General features: G+C 40.2%; 1 protein-coding gene across 1 annotated transcript in view; it reads right to left on the bottom strand.

Annotated features, from left to right (window-relative positions):
• LOC108712220 (BMP-2-inducible protein kinase-like) overlaps positions 1-21,351 on the bottom strand; it is an 80,476-nt gene that overhangs the window by 9,199 nt on the left and 49,926 nt on the right. The window contains 8 exon segments of the mRNA XM_018254202.2: positions 253-332; positions 744-760; positions 763-846; positions 10,603-10,735; positions 15,485-15,566; positions 16,802-16,923; positions 18,410-18,552; positions 19,371-19,476. Of these exon segments, the coding sequence (XP_018109691.1) occupies positions 253-332; positions 744-760; positions 763-846; positions 10,603-10,735; positions 15,485-15,566; positions 16,802-16,923; positions 18,410-18,552; positions 19,371-19,476 (767 nt within the window).

The following is a 21,351-nucleotide window of genomic DNA, read 5'->3' as shown; positions in this document are numbered from 1 at the left end:
AACCAGAAATCCATTATTTTGGATTTGATCAAATATTGAATCCCCCACAAAACATTCAGCAGTATACTGAACCAAATCTGAACTCCAACTTACATATACAAATATGAGGAACAAGTGGTTACTTCAGTTGTCCAGGGTTTCACAAATACAAGTCTTTAACAATTTGGATTCTGTTCAAAAGGATATTGATTTGGCCAAATCCTGCATATACTGCTGAGATTAAGCTGCATCCCTAACAGAAAATAAACCTACCTTGCTTTTACTTGGAACTTTTTTGAAGCTGCTTGACTAGCTGTCATGGGTTCCGGAAGCACGTGTGGAATTGTAGAGTTCTATAAAATAATACAAAAAATATAGTTGACAGATTCTATATTGTTTAAATGAAACATGTAGGCAGATCAGTATTGCAGAGAATAACAAAGTACAGACAGATGAGATGGTTCAAACCATTTATATTAAATGTATATTGAAAAGTTGTTTAGAATTATTTTTGCTATCATTTGGCAAAAACATTTATTTTCTTCTATGTGGACATTTTCATGAATTTTTTGTAAACATAAAAGTTACAACAACTTTCAGTTCTTAAATCAAAATATTTCAAAGAACATATTTGAGTGTAGGATTTGTTGTTCAGTAACAAACATTTACTAAACATCGCATAAGGGTACTATATATATATATATATATATAAATATATATTTACATACACACGTTTCACAGAAAATAAATGGTAAAATACTAACATATATGTTTGGTAATAGCAATCTCTTTTGGCTAACTTGAAGGCAAAATAAGATACTTGATATATGTCAGGTCTTTTCTCCTGATCAGGTTCCAGCATGTATCCTGGAGAGAAAAAAAAAATAATTATAGTTAATGGCAAACAATTTTAAATCTTGTACACTTTTAAAGAACTGTATTATGAAAATATACAAAGTTGTTTTTAACTTTTAAGTTTGTTTTAACTTGAGACAAGCTGCAAATCACTGGATAGTTAGTAGCTCACTCTTTCAGTAGAGTGCTGGGGATCCAAATTAACAGTGCTCCCTCTTAGTTTTAATCCTCCAACAAGGAAAGTAGCTGCTCTATAACTGAACCTGGTGATTGCTGGTGAATAAAAGACTCTATACACATTCATATTTACATTTTTAATCAAATGGGAGGCTCTATAACCTCAAACAATAGAAGGTATGTAGTTCCACTTGAATACATCTAATGATTTGCTTTGATAAAATGTAGATTTCCTAAATTTTCATAAATCAGCCCATAGTGTAGCCATTTTATTCAAAACTATCTACTAGACCATTAGATATCACCATCAGTGCATTAGTCTGCAGCCTTGTGCCTCATGGATGGGCCAACAAAACAGGCACCCAAGGTAACCACCCCAACACACACACAAGATGGACGGCGGTACTTAACGTCACAAAATAAACTTCCCACTCCACTCGTCAACATGTGGCGTCATACATCAACACTTCCTCAGCAGAAGAGATACATGCCTTACATTTCCCCCCCCCGCCTTTGCACCCCAAACACATGCCTTATTAGCCTACCCCTACTTTCGGCTCTATATATATATTTTTATAACATTATGGAATCGCATTCATTTGTATAACATTAATCCCATTGACAACCAGTAGGATTAATGTTATGTAAATGCATGAGGAGCCAGTGCATGCTGTGTAATGCTACTTGGCAATCTCGCCACTGTGATTTCCTTTTTTACTGCTGTCAATCTCTGCATAAATGCTGTACCCAAGGATTGGATAATGTTTATCTATAATTTCAATAGCAAATAGCATTTTTTTCAACAGCACTGGGAAAAGGTTTTTTTAGCAATCTTGTAGGACTTTGGGGGGAAAAAAAAAAGTGACCAACCCCTTAATTTATTTGATCAACCCACCTTCACACCAAATATCTTCAGGGTCATTTACAAATGCAGACAATAGTGCAGTTGTGCTAAAATGCAAACAAATTGCGGCAAAATGCAAACAAATAATGACAGCATTCCATAAAGGTACCTGAATCCAAATACATTCCTTGCACCTCTGTACAGTTTAGCATCCTGAATGATGAAGTAATCCAGGTCAGGGTCAAAACCGTAACATAGTATACAACATAGAGTTGGGATGCAGAAGAGTGGTAATTAACAGGCAAGGGTCGGTTCAGGCAGCGATACAGAGGTAGTCAATAACAGACAAGGGTCAATGAACAGAGTAACAGACTAGAAAACTTACCCAGGAACTATCAGAAATAGACCTACATTGGGCAATGAGAATAGGGACATGGTGCCTTTAAATATTTGAAATGATGTCAGACTCGGCACACACATCAAAACCCTGAAGTGGCACGAGTCACTACAAACAGACCGCAGAAGAGGACACAGTGAGCCCGCTGCCCCACCAGACCTCCAGGTACTTTCACACTTGTACCAAAAGAAAAACACACTAATGGTTAGGGATGTAGCGAACGTCGGAAAAAAAGTTCGCGAACATATTCGCGAACTTGCGCAAAAATGCGAGCGGTTCGCGAACGGTTCGCGAACCCCATAGACTTCAATGGGAAGGCGAACTTTAACATCTACAAAAGACATTTCTGGCCAGAAAAATGATTTTAAAGTTGTTTAAAGGGTGCAACGACCTGGACAGTGGCATGCCAGAGGGGGATCAAGGGCAAAAATGTATCTGAAAAATCTGCCTGTGTGTGCTTGGAAGAGATAGTGTAGGGGGAGAGCTGTTAGTGATTTCAGGGACAGATGATAGTAAGTTTGCTGGCTAGTAATCTGCTTGATACTGCTCTGTATTGGAGGGACAGAAGTCTGCAGGGATTTGAGGGACATTTTAGCTTAGGTAGCTTTGCTGGCTAGTAATCTACTGTTCTCTTTAAACAACTGCCATACGTTGACCTTGTAGGCATTGTTTGCCCAGTTTTTTTGGACGCAGCCACTGAAGCACAGTTGCCAGAAAAAATATGCCATATAAATGCTGAAAATAGTCATTTTTCGCCATACGTTGACCTTGTAGACATTGTTTGCCCAGTTTTTTTGGACGCAGCCACTGAAGCACAGTTGCCAGAAAAAATATGCCATATAAATGCTGAAAATAGTAATTTTTCGCCATACGTTGACCTTGTAGACATTGTTTGCCCAGTTTTTTTGGTTGCAGCCACTGAAGCACAGTTGCCAGAAAAAATATGTCACGTAAATGCTGAAAATAGTCATTTTTTGCCATATACGTTGAGTCAACGTATGGCAAAAAATGACTATTTTCAGCATTTATATGGCATATTTTTTCTGGCCTCTGTGCTTCAGTGGCTGTGGCCAAAAAAACTGGGCAAACAATGCCTACAAGGTCAACGTCGTTGACCTTGTAGGCATTGTTTGCCCAGTTTTTTTGGCCACAGCCACTGAAGCACAGAGGCCAGAAAAAATATGCCATATAAATGCTGAAAATAGTCATTTTTTTGGTCGCAGCCACTGAAGCACAGTTGCCAGAAAAATTATGCCATATAAATGCTGAAAATATAAATTTTTTTGGTTGCAGCCACTGAAGCACAGAGGCCAGAAAAATTATGCCATATAAATGCAGAAAATATGCATTTTTTTGGTCGCAGCCACTGAAGCACAGTTGACAGAAAAATTATGCCATATAAATGCTGAAAATATAAATTTTTTTGGTTGCAGCCACTGAAGCACAGAGGCCAGAAAAATTATGCCATATAAATGCAGAAAATATGCATTTTTTTGGTTGCAGCCACTGAAGCACAGAGGCCAGAAAAAATTAAACCAGTAGGGTTTGCACCCTAGTTTGTAACGGTGGCGGAGGGAGGAGGAGGACGCTAAAGGACAGCTGTGTGTGGAGTCATGAGGCTTGAAGAGAAGGACAGCTGCATAGAAGTCAGAACAAGTCTTCCGGCGTGCAGTAACCCTCCGAGATCCACCCCTCATTCATTTTAATAAAGGTCAGGTAATCGACACTTTTGTGACCTAGGCGAGTTCTCTTCTCAGTTACAATCCCTCCTGCTGCACTGAAGGTCCTTTCTGAGAGCACACTTGAGGCTGGGCAAGACAAGAGGTTCATGGCAAATTGTGACAGCTCTGGCCACAGATCAAGCCTGCGCACCCAGTAGTCCAGGGGTTCATCGCTCCTCAGAGTGTCGATATCTGCAGTTAATGCCAGGTAGTCCGCTACCTGCCGGTCGAGGCGTTCTTTGAGGGTGGATCCAGAAGGGTTGTGGCGCTGCCTTGGACAGAAAAACATTTGCATGTCTGACGTTACAGACTGGCCAAAGGGCTTTGTCCTTGCAGGTGTGCTCGTGGCAGGATTACTGGCACCTCTGCCCCTGGAATGTTGATGAGTTCCTGAAGTGACATCACCCTTAAAAGCATTGTACAACATGTTTTGCAGGCTGGTTTGTAAATGCCGCATCTTTTCGGACTTGTGGTATGTTGGTAACATTTCTGACACTTTATGCTTGTACCGAGGGTCTAGTAGCGTTGCGACCCAGTACAGGTCCTTCTCCTTAAGCCTCTTGATACGGGGGTCCTTCAACAGGCATGACAGCATGAAAGACCCCATTCTCACAAGGTTGGATGCAGAGCTATCCATCTCCGCTTCCTCATTATCAAGGACTGCATCATCCACGGTCTCCTCCCCCCAGCCACGTACAAGACCAGGGGTCCCCAAAAGGTCACCACTAGCCCCCTGGGAAGCCTGCTCCTGTTGGTCCTCCTCCTCCTCCTCCACAAAGCCACCTTCCTCCTCTGACTCCACTTCTGGCACCTCTCCCTGCGTTGCAGCAGGTGCCTGGGTTCGTTCTGGTGATTCCGACCAGAAATCGTGCGCTTCCAGCTCCTCGTCACGCTGGTCTACAGCCTCATCTGTCACTCGTCGCACGGCACGCTCCAGGAAGAAAGCGAAGGGTATTAGGTCGCTGATGGTGCCTTCGGTGCGACTGACCATATTTGTCACCTCTTCAAAAGGTCGCATGAGCCTGCAGGCATCGCGCATAAGCACCCAGTAACGGGGGAAAAAAATCCCCAGCTGTGCAGATCCAGTCCTACCACCCAGTTCAAAAAGGTACTCGTTGACGGCCCTTTGTTGTTGCAGCAGACGTTCCAACATAAGGAGCGTTGAATTCCAGCGAGTCTGGCTGTCAGAAATCAAACGCCTGACTGGCATGTTGTAGCGCTGCTGAATGTCAGCAAGGCGTGCCATGGCTGTGTAGGAACGTCTGAAATGGGCCGACACCTTTCTGGACTGGGTGAGAACGTCCTGGAATCCTGGGTACTTGGAGACAAAACGTTGGACTATTAAATTTAACACATGTGCCATGCAGGGCACATGTGTTAAATTGCCTAGTCTCAACGCTGCCAACAGATTGCTTCCATTGTCACACACCACTTTTCCGATCTGCAGTTGGTGTGGGGTCAGCCACCGATCGGCCTGTGACTGCAGAGATGACAGGAGTACAGATCCGGTATGGTTTTTGCTTTCCAGGCACGTCATCCCCAAGACAGCGTGACAACGGCGTACCTGGCACGTCGAATAGCCTAGGGGGAGCTGGGGGTGCACAGGTGTGGAGGAGGAGAAGGAGGACCCAGCAGCAGAGTAAGAAGAAGAAGAAGACGAGGTAGAGAGCGATGGAGGAGTAGAGGTGGTGGCAGAACCGCGTGCAATCCGTGGCGGTGACACCAACTCCACTGTTGTTGTTGAGCTACCCATTCCCTGCTTCCCAGCCATTACCAAGTTCACCCAGTGGGCAGTGTAGGTGACATACCTGCCCTGACCATGCTTGGAGGACCATGCGTCAGTAGTCATATGGACCTTTGGCCCAACACTAAGTGACAGAGATGCGGTAACTTGGCTCTGCACATGTTGGTACAGGTGTGGTATTCCCTTTTTAGAAAAAAAATTGCGGCTGGGTACCTTCCACTGCGGTGTCCCAATTGCTACAAATTTGCGGAAGGCCTCAGAGTCCACCAGCTGGTATGGTAAAAGCTGGCGGGCTAAGAGTGCAGACAAGCCAGCTGTCAGACGCCGGGCAAGGGGGTGACAGTCAGACATTGGCTTCTTATGCTCAAACATGGCCTTCACAGAAACTTGGCTGGTGGCAGATGACTGGGAATGGGAACAGGTGGTCAAGGTGGAAGGCGGAGTGGAGGGTGGTTCAGACGGGTCAAGGAGAGCAGAGGTAGAGCAGTAAGATGCTGGACCAGAAGGAGTGTGGCTTTTAGTTTGCCTGTTGCCTTTGAGGTGTTGCTCCCAAAGTGCTTTGTGCTTGCCGCTCATGTGCCTTCGCATAGAAGTTGTACCTATGTGGCTGTTGGGCTTACCAAGGCTCAGTTTCTGACTGCACTCATTGCAAATTACAATGCTTTTGTCAGAGGCACACACATTAAAAAAATCCCACACTGCTGACTTTTTGGAAGTGTGCGATCTGGCGGTAACAGTAGAAGTTGGCGGAGTTGGCGGTATTGGCGGCAATGGCGGGTGCGTTGGCCGGCTGAACACAGGTGCCGATACATGTTGTTGCCCTACTGATCCCTGCGGGCTGTCCTCCCTGCTTCTTCTAAGTCTTATTCTCCTACTGCCTCTCTGACTCTCCGTCTCTCCATCTGAACTACCCTCCTCTTGCTCTCTTCTACTAGGCACCCACAAAACATCAATCTCCTCATCATCATTCTCCTCAGATGCATCAATTTCTTCTGACACATCACAGAAGGAAGCAGCAGCGGGGACCTCCTCCTCATCACTCATTATGTCCATCTCTATCGTGTTCTCTGCCAGAATTAAATCTGGTGTAAGGTCCTCATCTCCTTCATCTTCTTCTGGCAATAATGGTTGCGCATTACTCAGTTCAAGAAACTCATTGGAAAATAACTCCTCTGACCCCAGTGAAGAAGGGGCACCGGTGGTGGAGGAAGTGTTACGTGGGGTGGCCATAGCAGTGGAGGATGAGGAGGATGTTGTGGTAAAGTTAGAAACGTTAGAGGATGGGGTGTGCTGTGTAAGCCAGTCAACTACCTCTTCAGCATTTTGGGAGTTCAGGGTCATTGGCTTTTTAAAACTGGGCAATTTGCTAGGGCCACAGGATTGCATAGCAGCACGGCCCCTAGCACGGCCTCTGCGTGGCGGCCTGCCTTTGCCTGGCATTATTTTTAAAAAAACAACAACAACAACAAAAACTCAGTTGGTTTTTCTGGAAACGATAATACACACAGCTAGATGGCGGGTTGAAGAAAACACTGTGCAAATAATGCCTACAAAGTCAACGTATACACTACTACAGCGGTGGATACGGATTACGTAAAATATATGAATGCTGCTTGAAAAAAAGTAACTCAAGTGGTTTTTCTAGAGACGATAATATTATCAATATTTAGACAAAATGTGAACAAGGTCACACAGCTCGATGGCGGGTTGAAGAAAACAGTGTGCAAATAATGCCTACAAGGTCAACGTATACACTACTACAGCGGTGGATACGGATTACGTAAAATATATGAATGCTGCTTGAAAAAAAGTAACTCAAGTGGTTTTTCTAGAGACGATAATATTATCAATATTTAGACAAAATGTGAACAAGCTCACACAGCTCGATGGCGGGTTGAAGAAAACAGTGTGCAAATAATGCCTACAAGGCCAACGTATACACTACTACAGCGGTGGATACGGATTACGTAAAATATATGAATGCTGCTTGAAAAAAGTGACTCCGGTGTTTTTTTCTGGAGACGGTAATATTATGGATATTTAGACAGAATGGGAACAAGGTCACACAGCTCGATGGCGGGTTGAAGAAAACAGTGTGCAAATAATGCCTACAAGGCCAACGTATACACTACTACAGCGGTGGATACGGATTACGTAAAATATATGAATGCTGCTTGAAAAAAGTGACTCCGGTGTTTTTTCTGGAGACGGTAATATTATGGATATTTAGACAGAATGGGAACAAGGTCACACAGCTCGATGGCGGGTTGAAGAAAACAGTGTGCAAATAATGCCTACAAGGCCAACGTATACACTACTACAGCGGTGGATACGGATTACGTAAAATATATGAATGCTGCTTGAAAAAAGTGACTCCGGTGTTTTTTCTGGAGACGGTAATATTATGGATATTTAGACAGAATGGGAACAAGGTCACACAGCTCGATGGCGGGTTGAAGAAAACAGTGTGCAAATAATGCCTACAAGGCCAACGTATACACTACTACAGCGGTGGATACGGATTACGTAAAATATATGAATGCTGCTTGAAAAAAGTGACTCCGGTGTTTTTTCTGGAGACGGTAATATTATGGATATTTAGACAGAATGGGAACAAGGTCACACAGCTCGATGGCGGGTTGAAGAAAACAGTGTGCAAATAATGCCTACAAGGCCAACGTATACACTACTACAGCGGTGGATACGGATTACGTAAAATATATTATGGCTGCTTGAAAAAAGTGACTCCGGTGTTTTTTCTGGAGACGGTAATATTATGGATATTTAGACAGAATGGGAACAAGGTCACACAGCTCGATGGCGGGTTGAAGAAAACAGTGTGCAAATAATGCCTACAAGGCCAACGTATACACTACTACAGCGGTGGATACGGATTACGTAAAATATATTATGGCTGCTTGAAAAAAGTGACTCCGGTGTTTTTTCTGGAGACGGTAATATTATGGATATTTAGACAGAATGGGAACAAGGTCACACAGCTCGATGGCGGGTTGAAGAAAACAGTGTGCAAATAATGCCTACAAGGCCAACGTATACACTACTACAGCGGTGGATACGGATTACGTAAAATATGTGAATGCTGCTTGAAAAAAGTGACTCCGGTGTTTTTTCTGGAGACGGTAATATTATGGATATTTAGACAGAATGGGAACAAGGTCACACAGCTCGATGGCGGGTTGAAGAAAACAGTGTGCAAATAATGCCTACAAGGCCAACGTATACACTACTACAGCGGTGGATACGGATTACGTAAAATATATGAATGCTGCTTGAAAAAAGTGACTCCGGTGTTTTTTCTGGAGACGGTAATATTATGGATATTTAGACAGAATGGGAACAAGGTCACACAGCTCGATGGCGGGTTGAAGAAAACAGTGTGCAAATAATGCCTACAGGGCAAATAATGCCTAAAAGGTCAACTTATACACTACTACAGCGGTAGTAAAATAAAAAAAAGTAAAATAAAAAAAAAATGAATATTAAAAAAAAAAAATTAAAGTTGGTGCTGCTGAACTACTAGGAGCAGCAGATTAGCACACCAGTCCCACTCCCCAACACTGCTAGACTAATAGCACTGGGCTCTTATAGTAGTAGTAGTAGTAGTAAAACAACAAAAAAATAAATAAAAGCAGTCCTTACAAGGACTACTGTTATTGCAGCAGTCAGCAGATGAGATCAGAAGCAGGACAGCTGCCCACTGCAGCTACATACAGAGCACTGCAGTAGAAGGTAGATTACTAGCCAGCAAAGCTACCTAAGCTAAAATGTCCCTCAAACCCCTGCAGACTTCTGTCCCTCCAATAACAGAGCAGTATCAAAACGATTACTAGCCAGCAAACTTTCAACTGTCCCTGAAATCACTAACAGGCAGCAGCTCTCTCCCTACACTATCTCTTCAGCACACACAGGCAGAGTGAAAAAACGCTGCAGGGCTTCGGTTTTTATAGGGAAGGGGAGTGGTCCAGGGGAGAGCTTCCTGATTGGCTGCCATGTACCTGCTGGTCTGGGGTGAGAGGGCAAAAAAAAGCGCCAACAATGGCGAACCCAAAATGGCGAACGTCGCGCGACGTTCGCGAACTTCCGGCGAGCGCGAACACCCGATGTTCGCGCGAACAAGTTCGCCGGCGAACAGTTCGCGACATCTCTACTAATGGTGTGATGACATATAGTTGTGGTGAAATAAGTGAGTTGGGCAGATAAAGGTGGAGGGACAGAAAAGCAAGCAGGGAAATGGGCGGACTGGATGGGAAAATAGACATGTTAGAGGCAGATCTGGGGTTAGAAGATGAGATCAACAACATAAAGGGAAAGGGAAGAGAGGAGTTCATAGGGCTTGACAGATTTACAGGCAGCTACATTGCTGATAAATTTGTAATACTGGTGCCGGCCTTAGCTGGTGATTTACCAGTTGGGCAAACACCCACCAAGTGGCAACTAAAACTACATTGCATTTGTAAATTACCCTTCTGACTTCATATTGCTTTTATTGTCAGTGAATGACTACAGAATTTGTTGAAGGAGAAGTAAAGGTTTCAGATCACTGCTTGGTACTTTGTGCAAGTCCTGCCTCATGTGTTATCTGAAGAATGCAGCAGCCATCTTTGATTTTATGAATGATTGATTTGGTTTAAGTGCAACTAATGCCTTAGGAATATACTCCAGCTCAGGGTTAATCAGAGTAATTAAAAAGAACCTTTGCACTGACCCATACATGTATGTGTGGTTTTCTTGTCCTTTAAAAGCATAAGGGCCACTAACGACTAATAAAGTCCAGGGCAAAGAAAATAAAATACCAAAAACATTCAAATAAATGTTTAATAAAAGCATACTTTCATAAATACAAAAACTGGACACTAGTACTTACTAATTAAACAGTGCAATTTGTGATTATAGCGTGAATTGTCTGGAACTGTGAAATTTCCATCACAAATTGCAACCTGGCTCTCACCAAAAGGCAAAGTGAAGAAACATAGTTTGTACAGTAAGCAGCCCAGGGCCTAGAAAACAAAATGTATATAACTGGCATACAACAGTCAGACAATATATTTAATACAAAGTCGATTGTGCTTTTATATGTGGAAGTGTTACAATAATTATATATTGCCATAATGAGAGATACAAAAAATAATTCTTTAAAATGAGTCCTCAGCAACATAACATTATATTTATATTATACATATATATTTATATTATACTAATATGAGTAGACATATAAAAAGACTGAAGCTAGTACAGATTGTAATATAGCTTTCAGATTAAATTTCTTCAAAAACCACAATAAAATTATCTCCAGCACCTCCCCTTTCCCTCTCCTAAGATGTCTACCATTGTCAGGAGAGCCACTTGATGTTTCTCATTAACATAATATGTTGAAGACAGTGAGTAATAAGCAGAATTCACTTCCTGTGCCTCTCTACTCCCACAGTCTGAATAAACTGTATCACAGCATTCATGTCAATTAGACAAACTGTAGCTGAAGCTTAACTTCTATTATATTCCATTATCAACTGTTAGATCTCATTCCCAACACTTTCCTTTGTACGTACTTTACAGTGTATAACAATCGCCAACTTGCTCACAGGAAAAAAAAAACATGTAATTGTCCAAGAGTATATATCAGTTGCCCTCCAGCAAGTGGCATAACTATAGAGGCAGCTGCTGCCTCCAGCTATCCCTGAACAACCTCTAGACAAGGGTGCAGGCAGTTCTTCTGCAAAACTGGGAGTCCACATGCTCACATGGAGGAACATATCGAAAACTACCTCCAGCCAACCATGCATTTAGATCTTGTTCTGTAACAGCTGGGAGCCAACCGCTTACAACGAGGAACACAACTATCCAGTACTACATATCAGAAGATAACCCTCTAGCTGTCACTGAATATCTACTTCCAGTCAAGGGTGTAGGAAGCTCTCACAGATGGGTGAAGACTTGCTCACATGGAGGGATATTTTTAGCCATTATCCAATAGCACATATAAAGAGATGGTTTCCCAGCTGTCCCTGAAAAACTACCTACAGGCAAGAGTGCAAGCAGTTCTTGCTGTGGGCCCGATATATATTCTATTGACTTCTATTCAAAGCTGCTGGAGGGCCATCTAGTTACAACAGTACATCAGGTGGTGGCCCTCTAGCTTTGACTGAATTTTCTCAATTTGAGGCTGACTGGAGTTGTTGCTGGCAGCAAGCAGGAACCAGCATAGTATACAAGAGCTACTGCTTTAATTGACACTTAAAATGCTGGGAATTAGATCTTACAGCTGATAATGGGAGATGGCTGCAGCTCTACTATGCACCATGAGAACAATATGATAGCTGGGAACATAGACATGGGGTTGGTCATCAGCTGCTCACTTATAGGTATGACATTTGGGTCCTTTGTGAGAATGAAATTTCACATCCATTTCTCATTTTAGCCTGGACGCTGAGCAAAGAGAGAAATCATACTGTTTTCAACTGAGCTGGATTGTTGAGGGGCAGACTGCGGAATGCATACAAGTGCCCCTCATCCCATTACCAATAGGTGCATGGTACGAAGAAGCCCTGCTCAATAACAAGTGGTAGGTACACATGCTGTGCTCTTTACCTTTAACCAGCAATGCCTCAGAGGCATGGGCAAACACCAGCTTACATGTAGCATTATCCTATCCTACTTATATATTAATTATACAGGTATGGGATCAGTTATATGGAAACCTGTTATGCAGAAAGCTCAGAATTGCGGGAAGGCCATTCTCATACACTGTGTTTTAATGAAAATTAATTTGTAATAATAAAACAGTACCTTGCACTGGATCCCAATACAAATATAACATTAAGTAAACCCAAAAGGATGCCTCTTTACAGGTCCCTGGTAAGGCCTCATCTGGAGTATGCGCTGCAGTTTTGGACTCCAGTCCTTAAGAGGTATATAAATGAGCTGGAGAGAGTGCAGAGACATGCAACTAAACTGGTTAGAGGGATGGAAGACTTCAATTATGAGGGTAGACTGTCAAGGTTGGGGTTGTTTTCTGTGGAAAAAAGACGCTTGCGAGGGGACATGATTACACTTTACAAGTACATTATATAGTGAATAAAGTACCCCCTCTTGTAAAATATAGGGATATTATAAGTTACCGAGGAGTTTCATGACCATATAAAAACACGAGGCCGAAGGCCGAGTGTTTTTATACAGGTCATGGAACTCCGAGGTAACTTCTAATATCCTCATATTTTTCAACTGGGCGTACTTTATTTATTATAATACACAAATTTCAATGAGTCATGTGACAGAAATGACATCAGAACTCACTGTTTATAACTGATGACATCAGTACTCACCGTTTATAAGGATATAATTTACAGGATATTCATGGCTTTTGTGTATTACAGGACATTTTAGACAAATAGCAGGGCACCTTTTTACCCATAAAGAGGATCACCGTACCAGAGGCCACCCCTTCAGACTAGAAGAAAAGAACTTTCATTTGAAGCAACGTAGGGGGTTCTTCACAGTCAGGACAGTGAGGTTGTGCACTGCCGGGTGATGTTGTGATGGATGATTCTGTTAATGCCTTTAAGAGTGGCTTGGATGATTTCTTGGATAGACATAATATCAAAGATTATTGTGATACTAAATTCTATAGTTAGTATAGATATGGGTATATATAATTTATGTGAGAGTAGGGAGGGGTGTGTGTATGGATGCTGGGTTTTCATTTGGAGGGGTTGAACTTGATGAACCCAATTTAACTATGTAACACAGCCAGGGCCAGGTCTACACAATACATCAGTTCCCAACTATGCAGTGGCCCATGGACATCTTGGGTTCAGACCTTTATAGTGCAAAATAAATTAAACCTTTTCGGTACCAGGTGTATTCTTTATTACTTAGCTAATATACCTTCTGGAGTGATTTCACTTAGGAGTTAAAGTTAAGTCCATAAATCTTTGGACAGAGACAACTTTTTTCTAATTTTGGTTCTGTACATTACCACAATGAATTTTAAATAAAACAGCTCAGATGCAGTTGAACTGCCAACTTTCAGCTTTAATTCAGTGGGTTGAACAAAAATATTGCATAATTAAAGCCTTTTTTTTTAACACAATCACTTCATTTCAGGGGCTCAAAAGTAATTGGACAAATTAAAAAACTGAAAATAAAATGTTAATTTCTAATACTTGGTTGAAAACCCGGCAATGACAGCCTGAAGTATTGAACTCATGGACATCACCAGATTCTGGGTTTCCTCCTTTATAATGCTCTACCCTTTACTGCAGTGGCTTTCAGTTGCTGTTTGTTTGTGTGCCTTTCTGTCCGAAGTTAAGTCTTCAACAAGTGAAATGCATGCTTAATTGGGTTCAGATCAGATGACTGACTTGGCTATTCAAGAATATTCCAAAGATTTCTGGACCTATCTGTATATGTCCTACATGGGGCTGGCTTGGTACTAAAACTCACTCATGCAGGTCTAAGAGGGACAAAATGCAGGTCTCTTGTTCAGGGCCAGGAACAGGTCTGCCCATACAGACCTGCAAATTTTTCAACTATTCAACTATGAGACTATGACTATGTTGCCTTTGCAAAACTAGATTTTCAAACCCTGTTAAATATAGTTTCCGACTAAATATCGGTGAGGCAGACCCTCATTTTGTCCCTATACACAGGCAAATGAACTGGCAACTGGCTGTATGTCAGCCTGTGTAGAGCTAGCTTTAATTTGATTATCCCATTACAGTCTTTAATCCCTTTCTATTAAGTGCTCTTCTCACATAATTGCCGATTTTCAAGTGATAGTCTCAGCTCTAAGCACTTTTTCTTTAGGGTCGCTAACCACTCCATTTTTGCTCTTGCCATTTATTTCTCCTTGTTTCCCCCAATTATGGCACAATTGCTGTGAGTCTTTCAGCTGTCAGGAAACTGACCAAACAATTAACTTTGAAACTCCTACCCTGCATTTTGTATGAGCGGTGTTACATTCAGCCAATTGCACCATACACAGTGATAAATGATCCTCAAATATCCTCAATAGCCTAGCAACCTGACTATATGTGTGGCAAGATTTAATTTCTGCATTTTAGACCTTATCTCTTCATCAACATAATTTACCCCCAACATCCGACTCACTATACTGCATTACTTTTTATTTACTTATTTTATTTCTCTTACTCCTTAAGAGATGCAATATATTTAGGTTTCAGAAGAAAATTAGGTATGTAAAAAGGAGCTATGTTGTAGTTGTCAGTCTGTGATTAAAATCATGGTCTTACCATTCCAGGCAAATGGTTAAGTGGCCATTGGGTGTGAACTGATGCATGGTCAAAAGAAGAAGCAACAGCATTAATTACTAAGGCTTACTTTTAGACCTAAAGACTGCATGAAACTCTGCATATATCAAGTATACTTCTCAAAAGCACAATTAAAAAATGGAATGTTGCAGATGATTGGGACTTGCTATATATACACTGTATTATATTACCAGTTAATGGGTCAAGAAGGAACATTTGTCATTCTAGTGTAACTGAAGGTATAAGCGAAAGAAATCTAATTAAATCTAATTGCGATGAATGAAATGGGAGTAACCAGGCACTTTATTAACAATGCTTACCCAGAGCTTTTATGTTCTTCCTTACGTTCAACTACCTCTTCATCCCTTTATTATGCCACAGATTTTTTTTCCTTCAAAATATGCCCTTTGTTGTTGCTAATATTTAGTCTGCAGGCCTCTTCATTTAGATGTTGGAAATGAGCAATAATGCAATTCTTACCCAAATATCAGCCTTTGTGGTAATTGGCTTTCCTCCATAGAGGTTAATCATTTCAGGAGCTCTATAAGAAAGAGTTGTGTACCTGGGAATAGGGAAAAAATATACTGTAAATGAAATAGTTCAGAAAAGGATCCAACATTAAAACAGGTAGAACATTTTGCATCAAAAGGAATATTGACTATGCACTAAATGTTCCCTAGGAATAAAAAGAAAAATTGAACTGGTATTTGCTTTTAATAAGAACTTTTTTCATACTGGCCCAATTAAAAGTGGATATATCCTATATACAGTGTTCAAGTTTAGATTTTTATATGGAGACATCTGAAATTAAAGCCACAACAAATGTGGTCTGTATCATTGAAAACATTCTTAAGTGTTGTATGTGCTTTCCCAGACCATGAAGGAGAACCTGTTTTTTATTCACACACTCTCAGATGGTAAGCTAGTGTTTTAACGCATCTCCTGCTGTGATTAATTGCTTCCACATCAATGTTAATTGACCTGTCCATGTTATAGACTTAAGTTTAAGTCACATCCCTTGAAATGAGGTCTTTCAGATTTTTAAAAAATAACATGGGGAAGGACTATGTTTTAAGAATAAACAGCATATTGTCCTCCTTATTGAAGTTTTGATTAGGCTCCCAGTTTTTCTGTTTACCTGTATCTATGTTGCAGATATAATGTGGAAGCCAATGTATGAGGTACATACGGTACAAATAATTTGTATGTACATTACAAAGACTGCATTCTACTTAAAGTACTTAATTTGTTTTTATATCTTATGCAGCACTAAAGGACTGAATGACATGAAATCTGTATTCGTGACACAGATGTGATAAGGTCAGAATAGGTTATTACATGCAACCACTGCACCATCAAACCTCTGAGAGAAACATTTCCAAAGCAGATATCATTAACAAATATTCCTCTATGGCATGATATCTTAAAGATTATGTTGTCTGATATAAAGAGATGTTGCACTGGTCCATGTAAATTATTCACAGGCCACTAAAAATCTATGAGGAAAATCTGTATTTTAAGGTTTGATCTTATTGAGAACAAACGTAGAATGCTGGACAAACAATATTACTTATGAGAAACCCCATATAATTTAATAATTTGGAAATTATAACATCACTGGTGTGTTCAGGTGAACATTGCATAGCAACAGCTATTGGCAGGTATTTTCATTGCTTTTGGAAATAGATCTGAAGCAAATTGAATAAGATGCATACAGGCTAAATAATAAATATGCAGAATGTGAGTACATATACAGCGCAGTAACTACTTAACAAATCAAATATGTAGAATACATACTTTTTAATTTCTTCTTCCACAATGTTCACACCATCTTTTTGTGGGTGAAGAATTCTGTTTGTAGAGCTTCCGAAGTCACACAAGACGTAATTTCCATTATCATTTAATAAAATATTCTCAACCTTAAAATCAAGCAATAAATAATATATATTTTTTTAGAATTGTTTTTATTGAAAGTCCAGCACATATAAACAATGGATTTCACTTTTGTAAAGGTACAATTATGTTATTGGAAATTGTATATAAGTGCATAACTAATAAAATATTGTTTTACACATATTGAGGTCTTAAATGTTTGTTTTTAAACATATATATTACATGAATATATGCAAAAGAAAAGCACATTAGGTGAAATCTAAAAGTTGTTATGATGTGGTGGAGGTGTTCACACTTCTTTAATTACCACCACACCTACATAGGATAGGTACTGAAGATTCAATTTATATTTTTGAAAAACCTTAAAGGAGAAGGAAACCCCATGGGCGCAAAAATCCCTCCCCTGTGTTGCCCCCCTCCCTCCTCCACCCTGGCCTACCTGTCTCCCCGGGCAAATGCCCCTAACTTGTTACTCACCTCTCTGCGCAGGTCCTGTCCACGGAGCTCACAGGTGCCATCTTCTCCCAAGTGCTCTTCTTCCTGCTTTGACTGGCGTTTTTGGCGCATGCGCAGTAGGAGCATTTACCAGATACGGATCTACTACGCATGCGCCGAATGTCACAAAGTTTTCAGATTTCACTTTGTGACATTCGGCGCATGCGCAGTGAGTAACAAGTTAGGGGCATTTGCCTGGGGGGGCAGGTAGGCCAGGGTGGAGGAGGGAGGGTTTTTGCGCCCAGGGAATTTCCTTCTCCTTTAACAAAAAAATAAACAAGATAGCTGAACTAGAGTCAAACATGCCCATTATTCGTAATAAATAATAGTTTTAACAATATACATATAAGAAGTCACCATTTAAATAGACCTAATTGTTCATCTTAATAATATTAAATTAATCAAAAAAGAAAAATTTATAGACTTGAAGCTATGGCCTAGGCACCAGACACATAAGAAAATAGTGCCCTGTATCAACCCCCTGGCAAATAACTGATCAGTTATTACTTAAATGGTAGAGTTAACTAGTTGAAAGTTACCAAGTCAAAAATTAGGTCCATTAACACTCCGCAACAATTCTACTCAGACTCAATTTTCAGACCCCCAAATTACTACATTTTGCCCTATACGTACATTCAATGGCATGATTTAGAACACTTCCCCCAATATATAATAAAAGGCACAAAGTTTGCCCAGGAGCTGTAACCCATAGAACCAATACAAAGTTTGTTTTTACCAGGTACCCTAGAAATGCTACTTGCTGATTGGTTGTTAAGAAGTGTAAAAAATTTGCACCTTATATGGCGTAATAACTTGGTTAAACAGAAACAGAGTTTGGCAGTAAAAAATAAGCTTTCTCTATTTAAAAGTCCTTATACAGAGAGTATAGGCTTTCTTGTGTATCATGCATTTTTAACAGTAAAGGTCCCAATAAATTTGCAATTCCTTGCATTTACAACTCTTCATTACATTTTGTAAATGAATAGTTTTCCCACTAATATAAAGTTATATTGTTACCTTGAGATCACGGTGCACAATTGGGGTTTTGCACTGGTGAAGTCGCGCTACTGCCTCACAGGTGTCACAGAAAATCCTCAGGTTCTCGTGTTCTGTAAACCCAGACTGAAGTCTCTGATTCATCTGATTCACTACCTGACCAGCTGGCATACAAAACAAAAGCAAGACGTTCTCCATGAAATGATGTAGCACAATCACTTTAAATGAACAAAAATACTTAAAATAATTTAGTCAATAAATAAATATGGAAGTATGGGTTACAGAAGGGTTAGCAGTACATGCTTACAATTTAAAGGGAAGTGAGAATAATCTGCTTCTCAGTACTTCAGTAAGTGTATTACAGTGACCAGAAAGCCACTGGTAGCTGTGCCATATGCACTTGATTGAGCTAAACCATCATTTTGTTTCTAAGCTTCCTGTTGGTACAGCAATACAGTGCACATCTGCATTTTTGAGACTGATTTTTGCATTCAAGGTAGTGTCCCTAGTGATAAGTTTAGCTACCTTACAAGTCATTGCAGCTCTGGTTACACTATTACAGTTTCACTTGCACACCAGTGGGTGTTGATGCCCAACATGTATCTTAAAGGGAACACATACTTACACATACTGATAAAGTCATGCAAAACGTTTTGGTATATGTATGCAGGCTGGAGGATAGAAACGAATATCGATGTATCATGGCTATCGGCTTGCTCTTTGATGGGGCAGACAATGGCAAAATTCATTCTATTTCATCTTAGCATTAATGACAGAATCATGTAATTTTTTTACAGCACATTATTCAATGACAAGGCTACACTAGCAAATGTCTCTTTTCACTATTTAACAAAAGGCCTTATATTAACAGACAATTTAAAATGTTTCACTTAAGCCAGTCACATTCCCCTGCTGTCTTTGTGTTCATATGTGTGGAAGAACCAGCATTTAATTTACACTTGAAGAATAACATATTACTCACCTTTGCAATACTCCATTAGAATAAGGACCTCCCATACATTATTCCCAGCCGAGTTAATGACACAGTCTAAATACCCAACAATGTTCTTATGACCAGATAGTTCTTTCTAAAAAAAGGACATTTAAAAAGCCTTCATTAATTTGAAATCAGAATAAATGTGTTAATAGTATACAATTATTTTAGATATACGTTTAATTAAAAATGGTAAAAATTGCATGGGTATGAGTCACTGCTTGCATACTATTGAAATATTGCTTTTCAAACTATTTCAGTTAAAGCCCGATTTCTGGGCCAACATCTGTTCAGGAACACATTGCTTCATATGGTTGAATATATTGTTATGGGTAAGTGCAGAGGATCTCTTGTCTTTGTCTTAATTACTGTAATTTTGTAACCCTGAATAATGTTTATAATGGTTAGCACAACCTTTCCTATTCTTCACTTCCCCATCAGAAACCTCCCCAATGGCCATACATGCCCAGACATCCAGACAGTATGGTCAAAATTGGACAAACTCTGACAATGTATAGCCAGCTTTAACATTTGTCATTTACAGTAAGCACAGGAGGAGACATCTTAAAATGTTGAATACAGTACTGTGATTGTTGAAAGGAAAATACTTCAATCTAAATTAGAAAAAGCTGAGACCAAATACTTATTTTGTTGGTAATACTGTAGTGTGCAACCGTTAACTAGCCACATTAAGGTTGCCCTAGAAATACATGTTAATAATAATAATAATAATAATAGAAAAGTTAATAGAAGCTCCTATTCCAAAAACTAAGATACATCAACTGCTTTCTTTGGTTTGAAATTTACTATTGTACATTTATACATGGAAGTTGATCAATAGACAGGTAGTCTCAAGAAGAGCATGTCAAGGGGTTTTTAATGCAGTAAAGACAAGTTTGTCATTGCTAGGCTGCAGAAAGAATTTGGGACAGAGCAGACTCCTCCCTGATGGTATTGCATGATAGATAACAAACAAGCTGTACTTCTAAGCAGTGAGTGTGCATCAGTTTTGATAAAATCCCCAATCCATTTGCAGGAATGCATCCCCAAACCTGAAAGGAAATCTCCATTATGCTTCACTGCCATCTACAGACATTCATTCATGTACCATTCTCTAGCCCTTCAAGGGACAATCTGTCTGTTAGAGCCAATTATCTCACATTTTTATTCATCAGTCTAGAGTACCTGCTGCACCCCAGTTCTTGTGCTTTTGTGTTCAGCTAAGTCCTTTGTGCGGCTTTGCTTACAGCTTGGAGGAATAGCTTTTTGCTCGCAACTCATAGATGAACAGTGATCTACATTTCTGACAGTTTTGAGCTGACAGCGGTGCTGGACATTTTCTGATTTCAAATAGTAAGTAAACTTAATGTATTTCTCATCTTCTGTACTGCAAAAGTTCAGTTTGGAACTTTAATACATGAGGTATAATTTATTATGTGTAAGGCAGGATGCAAGGTGTGAAGTGAAAAAAACTCAATTCATAATGTTTTTGGTACTTTGTGTCCTTCATATCTTAAAATTGCATGTGTGTGTATGTCAGCCCACTCCCAATTAAAAAAAATGTATCCAGCACAAGTGCAGCCTAACACCAGACAGAAGTGTGCTTTGATTGAGCACTGACAGGAATGATTTTATGTTACTTACAGCTCTTATAAGAAATACAGAAACATATAATGCCTACCTAAGACAAATATTTTTGTAAATGAAGACATTTGCACTGTACTGTATGCACATGTAAGCAAACAGTTAGCTTCAAGGCCCAAAAATTCTTACACCTTGCAATAATCTGTTGAACACAGACACTATATTGATTCCAAAACACTGGGGGGTCTACTACTATGCTATAATGGGGTAGAAGAAATGGCTTTAGAAATGATTCACAAACAGTCAAACAAATAAGGACTAAAGGGCCATCTGATCCTAATACTTCCATACATACATGCATGGTAAAGTATTGTGTACATTCTGT

Source organism: Xenopus laevis, chromosome 1L, assembly GCF_017654675.1.
Source record: "Xenopus laevis strain J_2021 chromosome 1L, Xenopus_laevis_v10.1, whole genome shotgun sequence".
Classification (NCBI taxonomy): Eukaryota; Metazoa; Chordata; class Amphibia; order Anura; family Pipidae; genus Xenopus; species Xenopus laevis.
The sequence above is the reverse complement of the archived record's forward strand: the minus strand, read 5'-3'. Positions and strand labels throughout refer to the sequence as shown.